The sequence below is a fragment of the Oncorhynchus masou genome, chromosome 1 (genome assembly GCF_036934945.1).
Source record: "Oncorhynchus masou masou isolate Uvic2021 chromosome 1, UVic_Omas_1.1, whole genome shotgun sequence".
Lineage (NCBI taxonomy): Eukaryota > Metazoa > Chordata > Actinopteri > Salmoniformes > Salmonidae > Oncorhynchus > Oncorhynchus masou.
The window spans coordinates 44,010,761-44,036,581 of record NC_088212.1 but is presented as its reverse complement, the minus strand read 5'-3'; the positions used below and the strand labels follow the sequence as shown (position 1 = coordinate 44,036,581).

The 25,821-nt window shown below is 44.4% G+C and overlaps 1 protein-coding gene across 1 annotated transcript in view; it reads left to right on the top strand.

The window, feature by feature from the left end:
- The first annotated feature begins 9 nt into the window (after positions 1 to 9).
- Positions 10 to 25,821, top strand: part of abca2 (ATP-binding cassette, sub-family A (ABC1), member 2) — a 79,662-nt gene continuing 53,850 nt past the window's right edge. Inside the window, 1 exon segment of the mRNA XM_064972641.1 lies at positions 10 to 414. Within this exon segment, the coding sequence (XP_064828713.1) occupies positions 349 to 414 (66 nt within the window). The 5' untranslated portion in view covers positions 10 to 348.

Sequence of the window (25,821 nt, the reverse complement as noted above, 5' to 3'; positions counted from 1 at the left end):
CGCATTGCATAAGCACGGTTTCCATTGGATGCGTCTGTATTTTTCCGCGGATGGTGATTGCATACAGAATACCAGCCTGGCTTGCCGCTGAAATACAGCTAGTCACATTTAGCCATCAGTGGAGGAAAACAGTCACCTGGTCTAGTTGAGAGAGAGAGATAGAGAGCAAGAGGTAAAATGGTCAAATAAGCCTATATCAAGTCGGTATAGCTTGTCCAAAATAAATGTATCTAAATTGTCATTTAATTACGTCGGAATGGTTAGTAATCCATTTCCAAAAATCCACCACTATATGGCAACTTAATTAACGGTGTCATAATTTAAGCGTTAAACCGCGAGCCTGTGGAAATGGGATTCCTCCACCAGCTACAGCTTCTGTTGTGGAAGAATGTGTCTTTGAAGAGGAGAGGACCGGTAAGGAAACATTTTCGTTGATATTCATAGATGATAATTAGAATGGAGACACTTGGATATGTGGGCCTTAGCTTGTGCGCTCGCCGGATGTCAGCGCGAGATCCGACAGGCGTCGGTCGGTTTACAATAGAATTCGGTTGCTGCCGCTGCATTGCATGTATTTCAGGATGGCATGATATTCAGAGCCACCATCATGTATCGACTGAACATTTAGCACCTCTTTCCTTTATTATCAATACATTTAATTCACTGATATGTTTGTGAAATTGTTGGCCAATTTGCGATTCCCGTAGTTGCCAAGATGTTTAGATGTGGTGGTGTAGCCCCGGGGGTTTTACTTGTCGTGCACATAGGACTGAACAGGTTGTTGCGTTTCAACAAACAACTATTAATATCAGATCATGCGCCTCAGTACATCAATCAATGTGGTAGGGAAGAAGATATAAACACACATTTAATAAACTTTTTTTATTTTAAATGCAAGTCATTCTGGTATCGTGAAAATGTATCATGATATGCATCTTGAAATGATAATAGATTACATTTAAATGACTAAATGGTATTCATATATATTTTTTAAATGCATAAGTATAGCATAACCAATTGCTTGTATGCATCTATTTGGGTCTTTTGGTTAAACACCAGCCTCACGTGTAGTCGAGGCTACCTGACAGACAATGACAGTAAGGACAGGACACTGAGAATGGGGACAGCTGGTGCTCAGTCTAACATCTTGGGAGGGGCACTTTCACAGAGGGGGCAGGTGCTCTTGCACCTATCTGTGCATATCCCTGGAAAAAAAACAAGATGCTCTGAGGTTGCTCTCCCTTCTGATAGGATAATAGAGAGAAAGGACCAGAATCCAAGGATTTTCGCAGCTCTGGCTCCTTTTCATGTTATAGTACATGTATGTCTGTGTTCTGGCGAACATGACTCGTCTACATGTTTTTTAAACACTGGTCTTCACATTGTTTTCTAAAACCACACAGTGGAACAAACAACACAACTTTCTTAGAGAGCTCCCCTTCAGTAGCGTGTGCATGTGTTAGGCTCCACAGTGTTACACGCTTATGTCAGATTAGTAAAGCTGCAGCAGCACCTAAAAGACCCTGATCAGTAATCAAACTTTTCCGTAACTACAGATACAGAATAGCATATTATTAAGTCATAACCTGTTATGATATGATTATTATTATGTAAAGCGGACTTAATGGGATTGAATGAACTCTTGCATAACTCTAATCATATTCATTTGGAATTTGGGCCTGAATATCAAATCAAATCCAATTTTGTTTGTCATATTCACCGAATATAACCTTATCGTGAAATGCTTACTTACAAGCCCTTAACCAACAATGCAGTTTTAAGAAAATAAAACTGGCCGTGCGGTAGCAGAGAGAACAGTCCATGACTTAGGTGTCTGGAGTCTTTGACAATTTTTGGGGCCTTCCTCTGACACCGCCTAGCGTATAGGTCCTGGTTGGCAGGAACCATGATATTTTGTTGGTGATGAGGACACCAAGGAATTTCAAGCTCTCGACCCGCTCCACTACAGCCCCGTTGACGTGAATGGGGGCATGTACTGCCCTCCTTTTGCTGTAGTCCACGATCAGCTCCTTTGTCTTGCTCAAGTTGAGGGAGAGGTTGTTAGCCCCTCCATATAGACTGTCTCATCGTTGTCGGTGATTAGGCCTACCACCTTTGTGTCAACAGCAAACTTAATGATGGTGCTGGAGTTGTGCTTGGCGAACAGGGAGTACAGGAGGGAGGGGACTAAGCACGCACCCCTGAGGGAGCTCCCGTGTTGAGAATCAGCGTGGCAGATGTGTGGTTGCCTACCCTTGCCACCTGGTGGCGGCCCTTCAGGAAGTCCAGGATGCAGCTGCAGAGAGAGGTGTTTAGTCCCAGGGTCCTTAGCTTAGTGATGAGCTTTGTGGACACTATGGTGTTGAACGCTGAGCTGTAGTCAGTGAACTGCATTATCATATAGGTGTTTCTTTTTTACAGGTGGGAAAGGGCAGTGTGAAGTGCAATTGAGATTGTGTCATCTGTGGATCTGTTGGGGCAGTATGCGAATTGGAATGGGTCCTAGGGTTTCCGGGATGATGGTGTTGATGTGAGCCATGACCAGCCTTTCAAAGCACTTCATGGCTACTGACGTGAGTGCTATGGGCGGAAGTCATTTAGGTAGGTTTACCTCGGGTTCTCGGGCACAGGGACTATGGTGGTCTCCATGAAATATGTAGGTATTGCTGACTGGGTCAGGGAGAGGTTGAAAATGTCAATGAAGACTCTTGCCAGTTAGTAAGCGCATGCTCTGTGTACACGTCCTGGTAATCCTTCTGGCCTCGTGGCCTTGTGAATGTTGACCTGTTTAAAGATCTTGCTCACATTGGCTATGGAGAGCGTGATTACACAGTCATCCGGAACAGCTGGTGCTCTCATGCATGCTTCAGTGTTGCTTGCCTCAAAGCTAGCATGAAATGCATTTAGCCCATCTGGTAGGCTCGCGTTACTGTGCAGCTCGCGACTGGGTTTCCCTTTGTAGTCTGTAAAAGTTTGCAAGCCCCGCCACATCTGATGTGCGTCAGAGCCGGTGTAGTAGGATTCAATCTTAGTCCTGTATTGACTCATTGCTTGAATGGTTCGTCTGAGAGAATAGCGAGATTTCTTATAAGCATCCGGATTAGTGTCCTGCTCCTTGAAAGTGGCAGCTCTAGCCTTTAGCTCGGTGCGGATGTTGCTTGTAATCCATGGCTTCTGGTTGGGATATGTACTTACGGTTAACTTATTGGTGAAGCCAGTGACTGAGGTGGTATTCAAGCTCAATGCCATTGGGTGAATCCCAGAACAATGTTTATAATGTATGGTGCCTAGTTTGTCAACAGCACCTGACAAACTTTGGAGTGAACCCCTTTAATGTACAGTGTTAAGTACCTACTTTAAAACCTAATGACCAAAAGGACTGTTTTTAGTTCATCAGTCAACAGGGCCTATTTATAGTAGTCTGTAGAGAGCACAATCTATTTCCATGCATTTTGGAGCCTTTCCATTTATAGCAGTGGGGGTTTTGCTTAAAGATCTTTTTCTTTTGCATGAAAAAGGGTAGATGCTAGAAATACAATTGGCGATGTCGAGCTCCGGACATATTTGTTTTGTTGTTCTTAAAGATGCTTAGTTTTATCCATCATAGCTTAATGTCTTTGCCTCCCGTGTCCTTTTTTTGTGCTATTTTTATCTTTGGTTCCCCCTTCAGAGATCACACACAGGATCTGTCTCAAATGGCACCTTATTCCCTTTATAGTGCACTACTTTTGACCAGGGCCCATGCCCTATTCCCTATATAGTGCACAAGTTATTGACCGGCGGGCCCTGTTCATGCACTACTAGTGCTGCACTACGTAGAGAATAAGGTGAAATTTAGGACCCAGCCTCAATAAAGACGTCAGATAGATTCCCTGGAGTACACTAGTGTTGCCACAGAGTAATAATAGTAGCAGCCACGTCATCTGTAGGTTTATTAGCATGCAGCCCAGCGCTGGGCCTGCAGGGGCTCAGGAAGATGTCTATAGCATTAGCCTAGTGGATTGATGGGTTCCGGGATGGGGCTAGTCAGCATTTGTCAGGACCAGTGGCATGCTTTGGTCTGTGTTCTAATGAGCGAGTCCTGCTATTGTATAGAAATTGGAAACTCTGTGGCTGTGACCGACTCTATTCCCGGGGACCATAGGGCTCTGATCAAAAGTGTTGCACTATATAGGGAATAACAGGTTGTCATTTGTGAGTGTACACTGTGACAGTGCACGTTTGACATTTTATGGACAGAGCAATGTTTGTGAGGAGAGTTGATAGTTTACAACTTTGTACTGTGCTTTCGAAAGGTCTGTATTTGCATAGCAGCCAACTGACGACATGGTGTGAAGACCATGGTTCATTGTTTTGTTTTCTGCCTGACAGTCCGTGCCACGCAGAAAAACCTTGTGATTATTTCCAAGGCAAAACAATGTCTGTCGAGGCGTAATGCAAATATCACTAAATAACGTAACCTAATCACTTTGTTGTTTGGTACAGGAAAGTCCCATGTCTGTAGCGTCAAACCTTTAGCTCCTCTTCCTGTCTGTCAATAACTCCCTGTCACTGCTCCTGCTTTGCAGGCATGTTTCTGTTAGAGAGAGAGAGAGAGAGGGAGAGAGAGAGAGAGAGAGAGATGGGTCAAAGCTGAGAGAGAATGAGCAAAGAGAGAGAGAGGGTGGTCAAACCCCTCTCTGTCCCATTGCACTCTCTTAGCTCACCACTAGCCTGCCTAGTGCAGCAGCAGCATCAGCACTCATGACCTAGTTCTCCCAGTCAGGCACTCAGCGTCCCTGAATGATTGGCTGACTGAGGGCCGTTCAGCGCCGGGCAGAGCTGGCTGGGTAACAGAGACAGAGAGAGAGGGTGAAAGGTTGAGAAAGATGCGAGGGAGGTAAAAGGGGGAGAAAGATTGAAACGGAGAAAGAGAGAAGGTGACAACTACATAGGAGCGCGTCACACTGGCAAGCCAATAAATGATACATGATATCTGTAAACTCTAATGGACTAACATAGCAGTAGCTCATAGATGTTGGGGATGTCATGCACACGCTATCTCTGTATGCTGATCTCACAGCAGGGACAGGACTCAGACAGGAGAGAGATGGAAATGGAGGTCAGTCTGGAGGGGCTGCACACAGATTTCTCACTTTGGAGTAGAGGGTTGCTACTACAGTACTGTACGAGCCTAATGTGGATGACTCTAATCCATTATCCCTCACTAATAGTGAGAGCTCATGAATGATGTCGTCAATGAGTCGTGACTAGAGCCTTCAGAATTATTTGGCCCAACCTGCAGTGGCTGATATGTAGGGTATGCAAAATGCATGTGAGGATATACATTTTTCTGAATGTCTGACTCTGAGTTTACTTCAGCCCCTAACTGAAACCGGTCCCAAAAATGAAAATCTCAAAATTATATTACAAATGTTTTATTTTATTTTTTACGAGTGCATATACATGCTTAGTTTGTTTTGATTTATTGCCTCTTTGTTTGTATAATTGAAGTGACAGAAACAGTTTAAATATTGAATTGAGCATAGAATATATTCAACAAGTCAGAAAAGATCATCTGCAAGCCCTTGGATAACTTTTTCTTACGAAAGGGGATTTGAATATTCCTGGATGTTCCAATTGGATGAATATCCAATAACTTGAGGATTTTGATTGACAGGTTATTCAATTTGAATATTACAGTTCAGTACCTGATTAATTCAGTTGTTACTCCAGCCCGAGGCATGCATTTGATGTTTTTTATCATGTTTAACAGCCTTTTGAGTTTCATCATTTTCAGGATTTAGAAAAAATGATTGACTTGGGACCAGTTGTCTTTAGAAGTATGACAGAACTTCCTGTAGTCTGATGCCGTTTGGCACTGTAATAAATATGTTTTATGACACACAATATAATAAGCACACACAGAGACAGCTTTATGGCTGATTGATAACACAACCAGTAAACATGGCCTTCCATACAGCACCTATTTTATTGGCTCACAGTCACACCTGGCATGGTCCATGAAGGCCCTCTCTAGGACTAGATGTTGGGTTAACCCAAGCCTGACACACACTAGCCTGGTATCATACTGTGCTGCAGCTCTTCTATTGTCTTCTATTGCTCAAATCTCTCGTAGAAATGATCAAATTCTTAACGCTGCCGTTCCAGGACTTGCATTGTGTGGCTGATTCGGGTATGGCAGACACTCATATCCATCACTTTGTTCTTTGTTCTTCATTGACAATTCCATCATGAGCAAAAAAAGCAAACCTGGTGTTGGTCTCTAAATGAGTCGCTAACGGTTAATTTAAAAAAATTAAAAAATTGAAGGCATGTTATAGTTACACATAATTTCCCCTGGGCCTGTTTGATGAGCCGGCACTCTCACCTTGGTAGCATGATGAGCGTTCATTCAAATGCCACTGTTCTCTTTCACCTTTGCTTTCTGCATGCAGATGTTCATTCAATGACAGATCTATCCGTGAGCTGCCAAATGTCTTTTAAAGCTGTGTGGCTTTGGATGTGAGACAGACTTCTCACACTTGTTGAGTGCTGTAGGCAAGTTGCTCAAGTTGCAGTAACCAGCTTTAGTCCAAACACGGTCGCTTGTGGAGAACAGCAGGAAGGGGAAGCAGTTGAGTCAGCTGCTAACAGCGCAGCCATAGAGCCAGTATTTCTGTTGATACCGCTCAGATTCAAATTATAGTGTTATTTTCTGTCCCTTCCTTTGATGTAGGTCGCTCAGGTGTTGGTCTTCCATCCCTTATAACAACTCCCTGTTTCGCACGAAAATCCAACGATGAAAACTGTTTCAGATGCAATATGTTAGTCATCCTGTTCAACTTTAGCTAGCAGTAAAACGAATGTAAACCCCATTACTTTTTTCACGCCAATTTATGAAAATGAATGGGACATATTGACACACGGAAGGCAGTGAAGCTTTCTGCCTGCAAATTTGGGACCTAAGTACTAGTTCAGAAATAGATTTTATCATGCAGAAAAAAGCATGACGATGACGAAATGATTATTGATCAAATGTAGATTTATTTATTTTCATTGCAGTTTTTTTTCTTCCTTTTTACACTCGTTTTCACAGGGTAAAACAATGCCTACCCTGTCTACCCTGACCACACGTCACTGGTTGGTGGTGGTGGCAGTGTTGGTGGTGGTTTTGGCTGGGCCGGTGCCAGAACAAATCAGTTGGATGGGCATTTGATTTCCATAGAGGGGAAGAAAAGAAAATCACAGGCCCTCTGATGGGTTTTAAGAGTCCTCTGCTCCGACTCCTTCCTTCCAGAGCCTAGTGTGCTGGAGAGAGACTGGGTTGAATATACGAGATGGAGAAGAAGAAAACATTAGGGGAGAGGGAGGGAATTCCAAAAGCTGCTGTTCACCACGCAGGGTAGAGAGAGAGAGAAAGACAGAGAGAGATTAGTAATCATAACATTTTGCCTGCTGTAACTGTAAGGATTAAGCGCAATGGTCAAGTGTTGACCTCATATTACCTGCTATGTGTTTGACATAACTGAGTGACAGTATGGTGAGTGTGGAGCCTTCCCTGTCAAATGGCTGTTACTGCTTTATAACTACATCTCATAAAGTCATTTCATAGTTAATCGGGGATTAGTAAAGCTTGACTACTGGGAATAGTAGACAGAGACTTGGTTCTAATGGTGGAAGGATCTACCACTGTGTATTCTCAAGTCAGGATGTGTGTGTGTGTGTGTGTGTGTGTGTGTGTGTGTGTGTGTGTGTGTGTGTGTGTGTGTGTGTGTGTGTGTGTGTGTGCGTGTGTGCGTGTGTGCGTGCGTGCGTGCGTGCGTGTGTGTTTTATATGACTGTATCTCGGCTTTGCATGGCCCCTTCCCCAGTCCTGCTATGTGAGCCACCTGTTTGCTGTTACAGATCTGTGGCCAGTAACAATGCTCTCACACCTACTGAGACCAGGGATAGCGGGCGTGCCTGTGTGTGTTCGTTTAATTACAATCATTATTGTCATCATTAGATTGGTTATATGATGTGGAAGTGTGAATATCAACGTGCACACATCCACACACATCTACAGAATGTGAAATGGTATGTCTGTCTATTTCTCTGCGTCTGTCCTCCATCTCTCTTTTCATGTGTTATCTATCTCCCTCCCTCCTCTATCCCTCAGCTGTAATCAGGGTGTCTTACTGTTAATGGAATGAAAATGGCCTCTCAGCTGCTTTATCTAATGTAGTTGCTGTGTTTAAAGCATACCATTAAATATTTACAGGTGTTGTACCATAACCATAATACAATGTTCATTCTTTTTAAATCGTCATGTTTTTACCTTTATAGACATCTTGAATTTTCTGATGTAAAACTAATAATGTGAAAGATAACCGTCTCCCAGGGCTGTGTCTCAATTGGCACCCTATTCCCTACATAGTGCACTACTTCACGAGAGTCCTATGGGCTCTGGTCAAAGTGCACTATATAGGGAATAGAGTGCCAATTACAGGCCATTATTAAATGCGTCCTCTCTTCTAGTTTGTTGTAAAAGGCAGATTGTTATTCTCCGGAAGGGTTTTAGTTCCAAGTTATATGAAGTGTCCTGTATGCCGAAGTGCCCTAAGTGAACATCTCGCTAAATGTTGTCTGTCAGATGGATATGACTTTGGGTGACAGGAGAAGGATAGTTTGTTTGTTCTATGTGTCTGCTGTGTCCAACAGCCTCTCTTCTTAGGATTGATGGCACCGCCAGCAGAACGTCTTGTTCACTGTCTGTCTGGTAAAGGGAAGCAGAGAGGAGCTTGTTTGCAAAATTCATGTTGTCTTGTCTGTCTAATGGGGAGTGGAGCGGAGTGGGAAAAAGGGCTGAGTAGGAGTGTAGAGAATAGGAGAGGGGGGAGTGGGAGAGGAGATGAGAGGAAAGCAGAGCAGAGTAGAGGAGATGAGAGGTGGGGAAAGGACTGGAGGGGAGAGGATCAGGATTTAGGCAGACGCTGCAGTAGAGTAGCTACTCATCTTTGTCACAACCTGTGGAGTCCATTGTTCATTTCTCCCGGCGATAACAAAAGCCTTAGTCTGGTATTCACATAGCTTTGTGCTTTAGCCAACTCCTCCAACTTTCCTTTTTTTGTGGCACCTGACCACACGACTGAACAGTAGTCCAGGTGCGATAAAACCAGGGCCTGTAGGACCTACCTCGTTGATAGTGCTGTTAAGAGGGTAGAGTAGCTCTTTATTATTGATATACTTCTCCCCATCTTAGCTACTGTTGTATCAATATGTTTTGACCATGACAGTTTACAATCCAGGGTTAGTCCAAGCAGTTTATTCACCTCAACTTGCTCAATTTCAACATGATTTATTACAATATTTAGTTGAGGTTTAGGGTTTAGTGAATTATTTGTCCCAAATACAATGCTTTTAGTTTTATAAATATTTAGGACTAACGTATTCCTTGTTACCCACTCTGAAACTAACTGCAACTCTTTGTTAAGTGTTGCAGTCATTTCAGTCACTGTAGTAGCTGACATGTATAGAGTTGAGTCATCTGCATACATAGAAACTCTGGCTTGACTCAAAGCCAGTGGCGTGTCATTAGTAAAGATTTTTAAAAGTAATGGGCCTAGACAGCTGCCCTGGGGAATTCCTGATTCTAAATGGATTATGTTGGAAAGGCTTCCATTAAATACACCATCTGTGTTCTGTTAGACAGGTAACTCTTTTTCCAGCAGCAGACTATGATCAATAATGTCAAAAGCCGCACTGAAGTCTAACAAAACAGCCACCACAATCTTTTTATCATCAATCATCAGTCATAATGTGTAAGTGCTGTGCTTGTTGAACGGTGGCTTGTCATTGTTGATAGACACCAATAATTTTCTCACTTCTTCCACACTCACTTTAGGGAATGCTAAATTACAATGCTTGTCTTTCATAATTTAGTCAGATATACTTGAATGTGTAGTGTCAGCGTATGTAGCTGGCATGGCATGCCTAAGTTTGCTAATCTTGCCAATTAAAAGTAGTTGACAATGTCAGTTGATTTTGTGATGAATTAGCCATCTGATTCAATGAATGATGGAGCTGAGTTTGCCTTTTTCCCCCAAAATGGTATTTAAAGTGCTCCAAAGCTTTTTACTATGATTCTTTATGTCAATTATCTTTGTTTCATAGTGTAGTTTCGTCTTCTTTTTATTCAGTTTGGTATCAATTTCTCAATTTGCCAATCGGTTGTGCAGTCAGATTTATTTGCCATTCCTTTTGCCTCATCCCTCTCAACCATGCCATTTTTCAATTCCTCATCAATCCATGGGGATTTAACTGTTTTTACAGTAATTTTCTTAATGAGTGCATGCTTAATTGTAACTGGAATAAGCAATTTCATAAATGTGTAAAGTGCAGTGTCTGTTTGCACCTCTTTACACACCACAGACCACTAACAAATATTCTTTACATCAACAACATAGGAATCACTACAAAACGTCTTGAATGACCTCTTATACGCTATATTAGGCCCAGCCTTTGGAATTTTGGTTTTCCTAGATATGGCTTCTATACTGTGATCACTACATCCAATAGATTTGGATACTGCTTTCAGCATTAGTAAAGATATGATCAATACATGTTGATTATTTCATTCCTGTACTGTTTGTAATTACCCTGGTAGGTTGATTGATTACCTAAACCAGGTTGCAGGCAGTAGTTACAGTTTGAAGCTTTCTCTTGAGTGAAAGCCAGTCAATATTTAAATCACCCAGAAAGTAAACCTCTCTATTGACATCACATACATTATCAAGCATTTCACACATGTTTTCCAGATACTGATGGTTAGCACTTGGTTGTCTATAACAGCTTCCTACCAGAATGGGCTTTAGGTGAGGCAGATGAACCTGCAGCCATATTACCTCAACAGTATTTAACATGAGATCCTCTCTAATCTTTGCAGGAATGTGGTTCTGAAAATATACAGCAACATCTCCACCATTGGTAATTCTGTATTTTCTGTAAAGGTTATAACCTTGCATTGCTACCACTGTATCAACAAAGGTATCATCTACGTGAGTTTCAGAGATAGTCAGAATATGAATGTTATCTGTTACTATTACATTGTTGATTTCATTAACCTTATTTCTTAAGCTACATATGTTAACGTGGGCTATTTTGAGCACTTTTCTTCCGGGATGCTTAGTTGTTTTTTTTGCTTTACTCAGAAGCTTAGCAACAATAGATGTGCTCATGTTCTTTATCCTTGTGCAGGGTGAGCTGCACACAGTGGACTTCCTCCCAGGGCACAACGGCTCAGTGCTAACAGTGTAAATCGGGTTTGGAGGCACATGATTACTGCATACAATAGCTGTAGGATCAGCAGAGGCATTCAGAGCAGTTCGTGGGACATACATTATGTTACTTATATTGTGTCTACCAATACGCCTGGTGTAATGTACATTTGCTGAAGCATTATGACTACACTGCATCACAATGCTAGGGATTAGCTGAGCTGGGCTTGGGTCATTGATAATTCATTGTCTCAACCCAGCCTTATAATGCAGTGAAAGGATCCAGGAACCAAAATGATTGGGGTGGATCCTATCCTCCTTGTTTCCAAAAGGTATCGAAATTGTCAGCAAACGTTACACCCATTGAGCTGCAATAATCACATAGCCAGTTGTGAAGAAAAAGAATCCTGCTAAAGCGTTCAATGCCACTATTAAGAGAGAGCACAGTGCCAGATATGATGGGTGTTTTGTTATTGTCTAGCATAGAGTCAATCAGCTCTTTAAAATCTAGTTTCAACTGTTCAGAGCTGCCCTTCATAATGTCATTAAAACCAACATAGACTACGATAGAATCGATTTCCATGTCCTGGCGTAGTACATTCGGGAGCAGCTTAGTAATGTAATTTACTCTTGCTCCTGGATAGGACATTGTTTTTGCACCAGGAACGGTCACATTTCTTACCACGGAGCTGCCCGAAATCACAGCTGGCGAGAAGGACGAGGAAATCCGCCCAATCCCACGCTTCACAGGATTCAGGCCTCCGACAGATGGAAAAGCCCCCGATCCAGAGCATGGACGGAAGGTTGCCGACGTTGACTTCAAAATTGTAATATTAGGCACTGTGGCCGCAGACACAGGCACCCCCAGCGACGAGGGTGCAGGAAGAACAGGCTCCAGGACGGCGAAACAATTTGTTGTTTGTAGCCCCTCCTGGCCTCTCGTTGGGAGTGTAGACTGCTTTGCGGGAGGTCGCTGTCTTCGGCTTCCACGACTGGTAACATGCGACCATCGTTGATTGCCTTTTTCCTCATGCTGTGCTCCTCCGCTGTCAGATGGGAGAGCTCCAGGCTACACCAGCCAGTCGGATAACGACAAACTACAAGGCTGAGATGCATACAACAAGCGCAAACGCCGTCCAGCCACCGGCGTAGAAAATGTAAACATTCCATTCTGCCTTTTCCCCAGTTTCATATGTAGGCTGGCGACCTGCATGATCAAGGAAGCCACCTCAAGCCTTGGCAAGTAAACAATTGCAGCATTGGAACTCTAGTTTGTCCCGAAACAAAGCCTAGTAGATACAGCGCTGGAACCGTTCATTTATTGCTCCAGACAAAGAGGGCTCCATTGCAAAACTCATCTGGTACCAACTTTGCTAGCTTGATGGCTAGCAGCTTAGCGTCTCTGCCAAGCAGTCTTCAACCTGTCTGTTATGTGAGATTCCGGGACAAGAAATGCCGGTCCGAGCTGTTAAAGCTTACCGCATCACGGAATCCACGCAAAAACAAGTTCTGTATTCGTATTTAATGAATAGAGGTTTTGTTTTAATAAAAAATAACAAACCAAGTGTTTTCCAACATACAATGTTCAGCTGCGCACTGTGATGCTTGTAGAAGGTCCTCTTCAAGTTGCTCACTCTTCTCCACTGTGCTGCTTGTTGAAGAGGAGTGCTCTTCTCATGCACTTAGATGAAGGCTGTGCCAAGTGCAGGAGGGAGGAAGGGACGGAAGGAAGGAAGGAAGGAGGGAAAGAGGAAGGGAATGTTAATGATTCATACTGTCATCTTGGATCCCAATTAATCATTTAAACTTCCGCCCAGAAACTTTGTGTGTGTGTGTGTCTGCGTGTGTGTCTGCGTGTGTGTCTGCGTGTGTGTCTGCGTGAGTGTCTGCAAGAAAGACGTGTGTGTGTGACTGGGGTGAATGTGAGGACAGGAGAGTGTCTGGTGTGCTGGTCTTTTTATCTTCCACTAATTATACCCAGACTGCTTTTCTGTCTACTGTGGCATATATTATCCAAAGCTGATTAGTACATTATTTAGAGTGTATGTATGCTTGAGGAAAACAAAGTCCCCATTTAGGAAATGGTATTTATTGAGGGTCGTCTTATTCCCTGGCTTACTGAAGAAGATAGAGGTTTACTGAAGGAGAGAGAGAGAGGGAAAGGGAGATTAGACAGCTATGGTTAGAGAGAAAGCCTGCCGTCTCAGGTGGCCATGTTGAAGAGGGAGCATTGATTCTGAATGAGTGTTTGAATGAGTTCACATCAAAGCCAAGGAAACTCCATGAGTAGAGCAGATATAACTGTTGGATAGAGAGAAAATCAGAGAGAATAGAGGGATAGAAGAGAGAGTGAGAGGAGGAAGAGAGGGAGGCTGAATGGTTTTCACCATGGTGAAATCATTTTACCCTCTGGATTAACACTGGCCTATTCACCTCGTATTCACTTGGAACAACAAGGACGCAAACAGGCCAAATCAAGGAGGTACCTACCTGAATAAGTCCAATAATAAGAAACGCCTATTTTTGCTTTCAGTTACAAAACATTTTGAAACGGTGTGTATTAATTATTTCACTAGGAACCAAACATAACCAAACTGAAGAAAATGCGACAAAACTGTGTGGGACTTACCTGAATTTGTCCAAAAGAAGCTATTTTCGTTGTAAAATGTTTTCCGTTTGGAGTAAACGTATCTGTTGCAAAACTTTTGGATTAATGATTTACGAACCAGCTGTGCCCAACATTGCAAGAGTGTTTCCAAGATGTTAGCCATACTGGTAGCCATACTAGCCCCTGCCTGCTTGTGGCTGCATCCAACATTGTTATAATAATCAGCGTCATTAATCATTCTAGACTCACTCTTTCTATCAGAGCTCACGATAAGACCCAGATGCAGACAGCTAGAGTTACATATGTTTATTGACCCAAACATGGGGCAGGCAAAAGACAGGTCAAAGGCAGGCATAGGTCCGTAATCCAGGGCAGAGTTAAGGTACAGAACAGTAGGCAGGCTCGGGGTCAGGACAGGCAGAATGGTCAGAACCGGGGAAACTAGGAAACAGAACTTGAGAAAGCAGGGAGACGGGAAAACACACTGGTGAGACATGACAAGACAGGACAACAGACAACAGAGAATACAGGTATAAATACACTGGGGATAATGAGGAAGATGGACGACACCTGGAGGGGAGCTCGGCTGGGAACGCTGGGCCTCACGGACCTGCTTTCCTATTCCCCAGATGAGTGCAACCGCCAGATATGAGGTGGGAAGGATGGTCTCGGGGTCCAAGGGTGTAGCAGCGGGGCTATAGCGGCTTGATGTTCTTGGATCATGGTCGGTAGGAGAGGGAGAAGTTAAACCGGGTGAAAAGCAGAGCCCATCTAGCTTGCCTGGAATTGAGACGCTTGGCAGTGCGGAGATTTTTCAGGTTCTTGTGGTCCGTCCACACAATGAACGGATGTTCCGCCCCTCCAACCATTGTCTCCGCTCCTCCAACGCCATCTTCACGGTGAGAAGCTCCTGATTCCCCACATCATAGTTCCTCTCCGTGGTGTTGAGGAGATGGGAGAAGAAATCGCAGGGATGTAACTTGAGGTCCAGGGCAGAACGCTGGGACCGAACAGCCCCCACTCTGACATCCGAAGTATCGACCTCCACCTTGAACTGATGGGACGGGTCAGAATGAACCATTATGGGAGCAATGGTGAAGCGGTACTTGAGGTCCCAGAATGCCCGGTCAGCAGCTGGGTACCATATGAATGAAACTTTGGGAGCGGTGACTGCAGACAGGGGCGAAGCCAGGGTGCTGTAACCACGACTAAAGCGGCAATAGAAGTTGGAAAATCCCAGGAAATGTTGCAGCTGCACTCTGGACGTAGGCTGGGGCCAATCCGCCACCGCTCTCACCTTCCCGGGATCCATCTGTACATTCCTTGCAGTGATGATGTAACCAAGGAAGGGGATGGTGGAGCAATGGAATTCTCATTTCTCCTCTTTCACAAAAATCTGGTTCTCCAGGAGGCACTGGAGGACCTGTCGGACATGGAGCACATGTTTTTGCGTGGGAGAAAGTGGGAGAAAACGAGGGTGACATCAAGGTAGACGAAAACAGACCGGTTCAACATGTCGTGGAGAATGTCATTAACCAGGGCCTGGAACACATCAGGGGTGTTGGTAAGTCCAAATGGCATGACCAGGTATTCGTAGTGGCTGCTAGCTGGGTTGAAAGCAGTCTTCCACTCGTCCCCTTCCTGTATCCACACCAGATGGTAGGAATTCCACAGATCCAAATTGGAGAAAACTGTGCCCCCCCGGGGCAGCTTGATGGCCGAGGCGATGACTGGTAGCGGGAAGAGGTTATTCACCGTGATGTCATTGAGGCCACGATAGTCGATGCACAGGCACAGGGTTTTGTCCTTCTCCACAAAGAAGAACCCTGCGCTAGCGAGGGAGGCAGCAGGACGGATACATCCTGCAGCTACGGAGTCTCCATAGCCTTGGTCTCCGGACCTGACAGAGAGTACAGTCGTCCCCGGGGCGGTGTGGTGCCTGGGAGAAGGTCGATCCCGCAGTCATAGGGTCGGTGCGGAGGAAGTGAAGTGGCCCGGGCCTTACTAAAAACCTCCTGGAGGTCCTGATACTCCCGAGGGAATGGCGGAGAGGTCTGGGGCAACTTCCGAGCCCACCAGAAGACATCCCGGGGAAGGCTGCGCTGACTTCAGACAACAGGAGTGGCAGAACACCCAAGAGGATGAAATTACCACGGGAACCTGAGGAGACTTAATCAGCATAAATTGGATTGCCTCGCTGTGGTTCCCTAACACTCGTAGGTTGATTGGAGTGGTATTGTGAGCGACCCGGTCTATAGAGTGCGTGTCCAGTGCTCTAACATCCATGGGAATGGAGAGGGTCTGAGTGGGAATTGCCTAGCTTGCACGCCAGGGAAGCATCAAAAAAACTCACATCGACCCCAGTGTTGATGAGTACCCAAAGAGATTTCGACTGGTTCCCCCACAGCAGGGTGGATAAACACCAGATTGTAGGCGCTCCTCAAGTCCAGTTCCGTGAAGTACTGCACCCCGTGCATTTGTATGATGATGGTTGGGATGAGGGGTAAAGGATAGCTGAACTTAACGGTGGCTTTATTCAGTGTTCGATAATCAGTCGCCCGTCTTTCTTCTTACAAAAAAATTATCTTGAGGAGGCTGGTGATGTAGAGGGGCGGATAAAACCCTCCTGTACATAGGTTTCCATGGCCTCGGTCTTCACATAGGAGAGGGGGTAGACGTGTCCTCTCGGGAGGGTTGCGTCATGCAGTAGGTCAATGGCACAGTCCCAGGGGCGATGAGGAGGCAGGCGTGTAGCCTGGGACTTAGAGAAAACCCGGTGCAGATCCTGATATTCCTCCGGGAAATCCACTTGAGGGGCGTGGTCCAGACTTTCCACTGTAGTGGTGTCAACAGACACCGCAAGACACCTCCCCTGACACTCCTGCGACTAACCTAGCAGTCTCCTCTCGGACCAGGAAATAACATGGTTATGCCAACTCAATCTAGGGCGACCTAAAACAACAGGGTGCATGGGGGTGTCTATAATCAAAAAGGTGATATGTTCTAAATGAGTGTCATAGGTCAGCAGAGAAATGGGAACAGTGATGTGATGTACGAGCCCTGTCCCTATTGGACGATTATCCAGGGCTCAAACCGGAATGGGTGACTGTAGTGGAACCAAAGAAATGTGTAATGCGGGCCAGTGTGCTATCTAAAAGATTCCCGCAGCTCCGGAATCAATCAGAGTGAGGGGCCCACACTTCCTGTTATCAGTCCTCTCCACAGGATATGACACATTCATAGGTGATTTGTGGAATGAAGAGGTGTATGTTCCAAATGGCACTCTATTCTCTATATAGTGCACTACTTTTGACCAAAGCCAGATGTGTCTTGGCCAAAAGTAGTGCACTATTATAGGGTGTTGTTTGGAACGTAACCTGCTCATTTTTTTCCTGGCTCACACCTGTCATCCCAGGCTTAGAGACCACCTGACCCTTTAGCATTAATTTGTGATCGAGGACACTCGTTTAACCCCGTTCTACACCTCTACTCTGGGTGCCTCTCTTTCGTGCTCACCTGTCCCCTTGACTAGTTACTTTTTCTGTCTTTATTTTTCACCTCAAATTACCTCCACAATTCTACTCTAGTCACTAATCCCAAAAATCCTTTAGAAATATGTTTAATGCTTACTGAAAATTACAACTGTAAAAGCAGTAGAGATGCTGTCCGCTGCAAGTGGCTGACTTCCACCATTCCCTGGCAAATGGCACCCTATTCCCGAGTGCACTACCAAAGTTGTGCACTGTATAGGGAATAGGGTGCCATTTGGGACGCAGACCCATGCACCAGTGTGGGTCAGGTTGGCCAGCCCATGTAGCTGTGTAACAGTGTTGCCAGACTGTAGTCTGTTTACCTAACACCTTGGAACAGAACAGAGTGCCGGCCCGGCCGCAACACTGTGATTACACTGCTACAGTTCCTGAACAAACACCCCAATGGAGATGTGTTGTAATGTGTCCAAACGATTTGTACTGTAGCATGGTGATAAAAGTTTGGCATTTGCAATAAGTCAAATTTATATTCAGGGATTTTTGCATGACGATGTCGTCATGTACTATCTGGAGCCTCAGAGATTATGTAATTGTATAAAAATGGTCTTTGGGGCTGGGTAGAGGGAGAGCTTTCTCTCTCATGGTGACACAAGGAGGTTGCTGATGTCACCCGTGTGAGACACAAGAGAAGGTGACGTGTATGTCTGTGTGTGACTGCTGACCTGTACATCACCTTCCACTTTCACCTTCCCTGTCATCAGCCAAAAACACACACAAACACACACACTGACACTTCTCACATTTGCATACTGCAGCAAACGATAAACTCCTTCAGGAGGATGGGATGTTCTTTTTTAAATTTCTGATCTTCATATTTACATAAGGCCAGCTCTCTCTCATTTGCCTGAGGAGAAGTTGCTGTTAATGAAACTCCATGGACATTAAAGTTGGGTGTAAGATAGAGAAAGCCAGTGAATGTAAAAGCCTGGGACAGGATTGTGCTGTGCGTCAGATGAGCATGAGACGACTGCACAATCCAACACTAACATAATACTTGTCGTGTTGGAGGCTTTTAGTCTGAGAGGAGAGGAGCGCTGCACGGAGACACCTGGTGAGATTTATCCTGCCTAGTCTGTGCTGTTGTGGTATTAGCAGAGGGCTGATATTATGATAGTGAGAGACAGTGGCAGAGGGTATGGCTGGTATTATATGCTAGAGAGACAGTGGTGGAGGAAGGGTAGAGTGTGTCGTGTCTTTGGCATCATTAAATTGAAGACTGTTATTTTACCAAATCAATTCTCTGTAATTATCATCACATGATTAAACTAATCATGTAAATGTAATTAACTAGGAAGTTGGGGCACCAAGGAAAATCTTCAGATTACAAAGATAGAATTTTCCTAATATAACTTTTCAGATATTTTGATATCTGATCAATTAGTCTTTTAATGAATTAATTATTCTTTACCTCACGTTCGTCCCATTCCAAACGTCGTAAGTTGTTGGTTATCTGTACGAACCCAGCCTTCACTATGAATCATCCATACATCAATTGTCTTCATCATTTATTTACTAACTAACTAAATAATCACAGAAATGCATAATCAAAGAAACAGTAGATATGGTTACAAGGAAATGATAGGGGATGTTCCCTAGTGGGCTAAGACAATATGGCGGCTTGGTGGACAAAGGGAAGTGGGGGTGGACTGAGAAGGGCGGGAATTACAAGTCACTACACAGTTGATAATTATATTGATTGAAATGCTAATCCTTTGCACATGAACGCTCACTCATTCGGGAATAATTGCAATCAATATATATTTCCGTTCAGTGTGTCGTCGTGATCTCTGTTGGAATCGTCCGTCTTTCCGTTGGAAAATTCACCCGCATGTCTCTCTCGGTTCCCATGAAGTCTCTCGTGGTTAGATGGATACTTCAGAGCACCACCCAGAAATGTTCTGTTAGAATAGTTGTTTCGGCGGTTGTCGGTCTTCACATTCAATGGTACCTAATTCCTAGCTGCAGACTAGTAATTAGTATCGAAGAGTTGCTATAATTCTGTCGGAATTGATAGTCTTAGAGTTTCAACAACCATTACAACCTTAGCTTATACTGAGATTCTTGTGGTCTCTACTCAACCTTCCTTCCCTCAGCTGACTGAGGTAGGCATGGTCTGAAGGAAAATTCTTCAGGTGGGTTTTTTATTCGTAACAGTAGGAAAGGGCTTTCCCATGATGCCAGATCAATGTCTGTGCTCATGGGGCGGGCCAATGACTTAGTTAAACTTTGAACAGAAATACAATTCTCTCACATTAACGGCTCAACATCACCTTACATAATTTCATAAATAGTTTAATCTTTAATCATTAATTTTATACAATAATTAGATGCAAACCTCATAACGGAGGCTCCTGTATAAACAGAGTTATGGTAATGCGACTGTATTGTCTTTCCATAAGGTCACAACATGACACAAAACGGACCAGTCGAAGCTGGTTTCTCCACCGACCATTTACACATTCTCCAAAACATGGATATTGTTCAGTTCTCAAGTTCTGTGATGTAGAAGAAGTTCCTTTGTTATACTGTGAAACTCTCTCTCCCTATACTGCCTGGCCAGGGGGGTGAGAGTCTCCTCCAGAAATGTATGACCTGAGATAACAGAACCTGGGTGTAGGAGGGAGAGAGAGAGGGAGGGGGAGGGTACTCCCAAAGAGGGCCACGTCATGACAGGTGGCTAGGGTCATGTGTGCTCTAACGTTGTGACATGCTGGGCAAATGGACAGGGATGCTGCCTTCCTTCCTGCCACATCATGACTGACGCTACAAAGCATTACATGGGTGGACTGAACTGTGTGTGTGCTGTGAAAGCAGTCAAAGTGATATGTGTTTTCACATAATCCAGCAGTATTATCTGGTTTGATATGAACACGCACACACATATCTCAATCCCCATGTTCAAACACACCCACACACATCTCATCCCCCAGGTACATACACACCCACACACACATCTCATCCCCCAGGTACATACACACCCACACAGACATCTCATCCCCCAGGTACATACACACCCACACACACATCTCTACCCCCAGGTACATACAAACCAACACACATATCTCTACCCCCAGGTACATACACGGCCACCCAAACACACACACACACACACACACGGCATTTCTCTCACACATTACTGTCCTATAGAGCGCTCCACATTGGATCCATCAACGGAGCTTTCTCATGATCAGCCCTCTTAATAATTGACCTGCAAATGAGTGCCGAGCTGCTCGTTAATAATTGATCAGCTGCATTGTATTAGACACAGTCAGAGCAGCAGCAGAAACAAGCTCCTATATGAGAGAGAACAGGGGAGAGAACAGAGGAGAACAGGGGAGGAAATAGGGGAGAGAACAGAGGAGAGAACAGGGGAGAGAACAGATGAAAGAAAGAGAAGAGAACAGGGAAGAGAACAGAGAAGAGAACAGAGGAGAGAACAGGAGAGAACAGATGAGAGAACAGAGGAGAGGAGAGAACAGAGAAGAGAACAGGGGAGGAGAACAGAGGAGAGAACAGGGGAGAGAAAGGGAGAGAACAGGGAAGAGAACAGAGGAGAGAGGGGAAAGAACAGAGAAGAGAACAGGAAGAGAACAGAGAAGAGAACAGGGGAGGAAACAGGGGAGAGAACAGAGAAGAGAACAGGGGAGAGAACATGGGAGAGAACAGAGGAGAGAACAAAGAGAACAGAGAAGAGAACAGAGGAGAGAAGAGAGGAGAGAACAGAGGAGAGACCATGGGAGAGAACAGAGGAGAGAACAGAGGAGAGAACAGGGGAGAGAACAGGGGAGAGAACAGAGGAGAGAACAGAGGAGAGAACAGGGGAGAGAACAGAGGAGAGAACAGAGGAGAGAACAGAGGAGAGAACAGAAGAGGAAGCAGGAGAGAGAACAGAGAAGATAACAGAGGAAAGAACAGGGGAGAGAACACAGGAAAGAACAGAAAAGAGAACAGAGGAGAGAACAGGGGAGAGAACAGAGGAGAGAACAGAGGAGAGAACAGAGGAGAGAACAGGGGAGAGAACAGAGGAGAGAACAGAGGAGAGAACAAAGGAGAGAACAGGGGAGAGAACAGAGGAGAGAACAGGGGAGAGAACAGGGGAAAGAACAGAGAAGAGAACAGAGGAGAGAACAGGGGAGAGAACAGAGGAGAGAACAGAGGAGAGAACAGGGGAGAGAACAGAGGAGAGAACAGAGGAGAGAACAGAGGGAGAACAGGGGAGAGAGCAGAGGAGAGAACAGGGGAGAGAACAGGGGAGAGAACAGAGGAGAGAACAGAGGAGAGAACAGAGGAGAGAACAGAGGAGAGAACAGAGGAGAGAACAGAGGAGAGAACAGGGGAGAGAACCGAGGAGAGAACCGAGGAGAGAACAGAGGAGAGAACAGAGGAGAGAACCGAGGAGAGAACCGAGGAGAGAACAGAGGAGAGAACAGAGGAGAGAACAAAGGAGAGAACAGAGGAGAGATAGGCTACAAGGAAAGATGCCAGCTGAAAAGAAATACAATTACCTAGGTGGAAAAGCAGATGAAATGAGGGTTGAAATGAGACCAGATGTTCTGTGTATTTTTGTGACTTGTCTTTCTATTGAGTAGAATCTCCAATTTTTAAGTACCTGACCATGTATCATATCGGTGGTTCTGTTCCTGTGCAACTTAGTCCTCTCTGCATTGTTATCTCAGTGGTAATGGCACATTGAGAACGAACTAGGCTGGGAAAAAAAGAGTGAAACAGAGAGATACGTAGAGAGAGAAGGTAAGAGAGAAAGAAAGCTAGAAAGAGGCAGAGAGAGAAAGAGAGATTGGAAGAAAGAGAGGCAGAGGGAGACAGACAGCAAAACAAAGGAAGACAGAGAGAGTGAAAGTAGAAGACAGCAGAATAGAGAGGATGAGAGTGTGTGCAGTTGTTCTTAGTTGCAGTGTAAAACAACGAAAGGCTCCAGAGACAGAATCTCCACTAATTGCTGTGATGAAGCTGCTAATTTGGATGTATTTCATGCATAAAGACCCATTCGGTCCTGAGTTGACTGGTATTGATTAAAAGCGACGCCTCCACAAGCAGAAAGATCAAAGTTTGTTAGTGATGCTCACAGTTTGCTTGGTAATTAACAACTCAGAGATGTGCAGAGTTGAGCAAAAAATACTCCTGTTTCTTCCTCCGTGGTACCCTTGTTTCCATCCAACCTTTTCATGCACGTAAAGAAGATAAAGGAAAATTGTCACGATAGGCCTGATGGAAACAGTCAATTTGTCGGTAAAACTTTCCAAATGTCAGCAAAACAAAATATGCTCGACAAGGTGGGATCCTTTCGTGTCGGTAAAATGAATCATGCGAGAATTGGCGGTGGAAACTCCTTTATTCGCCAACATTGACCTAATAACCATCATATCGACGTAACCTTGGTGTCACACGATGGATGATATGTTGTGTGGTCCTCCCACTATGACCTGGGAAAGCATGCAGTTTATTAGGCTACGTCATCAGTCATCGTGTCACAAGAATAAGACCCTCAATATTTATTGGGAAGGAGCATCAATCACCATGCACTCTCACCACACTGTGAAGTCAAAATAAAAATAATCTCGCTCTTTTGTCCATAATTATCTCATCATGGAGGCAAGTTTACCCACACTGTATCTCCAAGCTCTTGGCTGGAGCGCACTGAGCCTGCCAAGACCAGAGTGGGCACATTTTCTAAATTAATGCAACATTGTTTTTTACAAAGCCATCAGAATGTGATGAAACCCCATTTAACCACATCATCACCCACAGCCTTTTATCCAGAACAAGTCAATTTGATTGGGTGGAAAAATGCACAAATAGTTGTTAAAAATATAAATAATTACGTGATATCCAATTGGTAGTTACGATCTTGTCCCATCGCTGCAACTCCCCTACGGAAACGGGAGAGGCAAAGCTCGAGAGCCATGCGTTCTGCCGGCCCCCCAAAAAATATTTCGCCAATTCGATGGAAACCTAGCTACTGTAACTTTGTATACTTCTTACATGCTGACCACACCGCTCGCATGTGCGAGCGTTGCAAAATAACTGTTCACATACATGTTATTCAATCATTGCACCCACACTGCTCGCGCGTGTCCGCAAGCTTCTGCGTGGCCAGGCGCTAAAATAGAAATTGGTTCTATTTGTGACACTCAACGTGCTGCAAGTCCGGCCTCTCCCATCTCCTCATTGGTTTTTAGGAGCATATGCCCACGTGAGTGATTGAAAGATTAACTAAGGTCCGCACTCCAGTCGGTTGTAGTAATGCACCTTAAAATTGGTTGCCAACTGTCATATAAAGTCCAAAGAAGAAGAAGAAGCCTGAAGGAAGAAGGAAAGATGATGAGAAACTAATTTGGTTTCGGATGGGTGTAGTGAATTGTGGTGTCAGCCATAGTAGTACGGCGCCCGTGGAGCAAATTAGGGTTAAATGCCTTGCTCAAGGGCACATAAACAACTACAGTATCCAGGTGTCTACAATTTAGTTAGCCTGGAATGCGGCCATGGTGACCTGTACAAATTCATTCCAGTTCAAATGCAAACATCTCAATGTTTGATTGATTCTGCAGGTCAGAGGCAGACACTATTCATATACTAAGGCTATTCCTCTAAGCACAGACAGACAGACAGACAGACAGACAGACAGAGATAGAGAGAGATAGGGGAAATAAAGGTCTGTCTGCGGCTCAAGCTAGCCTCTTATTATGACGTAGTATGGAGAATCAATCCAGTGCAATTGACCATGGTTCCATTCCGGCTCTATTGTGCCCTCCAGTTGCCTGTTGAGTGACTGATTGAACCACTGCGATAAGCTGCTCTGCAATATTCAGGCATTTCATTTTTCCATCCCCCCCCACCCACACATCCTTAAACCTCAGACATTAGCTACATTGTGGGCTCGTCACAAATGGCACCCTATACCCTATATAGTGTACAACTGTTGACCAGAGTCCTATGGGCCCTGGTCAAAAGCAGTGCACTGCATAAGGAATTGGGCACTATGCAGCCTGTTTAATGAATCAGTGGGAAATGTTTGCATGGCATGTCAGGAATGCAATTCCCTAGGAATTTAAAATCCTATTTCCCTTCCAGTTCTCTCTCTCTCTGTTGGTCACTATTTCACTCTTTATATTCATTAGACTCTCCCTAGGTGGGAAAGAAACACACTAATGTTCTACTGCTTTTTGTTGTTTTGTAGAAACATCTGAAGGATGATCAATAGAAACAGGATGCACCTGAGCTCGATTTTGAGTCTCATAACAAAGGGTCCGAATACTTATGTCAATAAAACCTATTTTCACTTTGTCATTATGGGGTAATGTGTGTAGATTGCTGAGGATTTGCATTTATTTAATCCATTTTAGAATAAGGCTGTCACGTAAGAAAATGTGGGGAAAGTCAAGGTGTCTGAGTACTTTCCAAAGGCACTGTACTGAACACTGACCATTTTTATGCTGGATGGTTTGTCAGTGGAATAAGTAGGTTTTTAAAAAAAATTTTTATCTTGTGTGGAACTGCAGCACAGGAGGTTGTTGGCACCTTAATTGGGTAGGACAGGCTCGTGGTAATGCCTGGAGAGGAATCAGTGGAATGGCTATTCCATTCGCTCCGTTCCGGCCATTATTATGAGCCGTCCTGCCCTCAGCAGCCTCCTGTGGATTGCAGACCATGTCAGGTTCATATCTGACTGGTGTTTTGGTGCCTTAGATGGTGGTTAGTTTGTGAGTGTTTGTTGGATATTGTTTTGTGCTAAAGTGTATCTACTATGGAGGTGAGTGATGTTGTTTGTTAAGTGACACCAGATTACCTGTGAAGCCTGTAGTCCCAGAATCTCTTTATTGTGTGTGCGTGTGTCTGTGTTACAGTAAACCTGCACCTCTCTGAACTATCTCTGCACTCAGTATTGAGGACAGAAGGGCAAATAGATGCATTGGCACACCTATAAATAATGGAAGATATACCTTCGACATGCAAATTTGGGGAGGAAAAAACTCAAACAGGCACTATGAAACTCACTGATTCAGAAGGGAAGCTATTTAAAATCAAATTAAAGGTTTGTGTTTGTCCTTTCAGGGCATGGAAATCAATAAGCTTGAGGAATTCTAGCAAGAAACAAGTGCTCCCTCTGGACAGTGATTTCCTGCAGTGTGTTTGTGTGTGTGTGTGTCTGTGCGCTTGCATGTATGTGTTTGTGCATGCGTGCGTGCGTGTGTTTGAGTGTGTGTGTGTGTGCTTGTGCCTGTGTGTGTGCGTACTGAATGTGTTTGTTCATGCATGTGTGTATACACAGAGAGATAGCAGTTGGGTTTACTACTCAGGATCTTATAATGGAAGCTTTGTTGAGTGTGTCAGGGCATTGTGAGAGAAGCATGTCAAAGAGCTGTTTGTCCATCATGACCTTCACAGACAGACACAGAGACAGAATGTC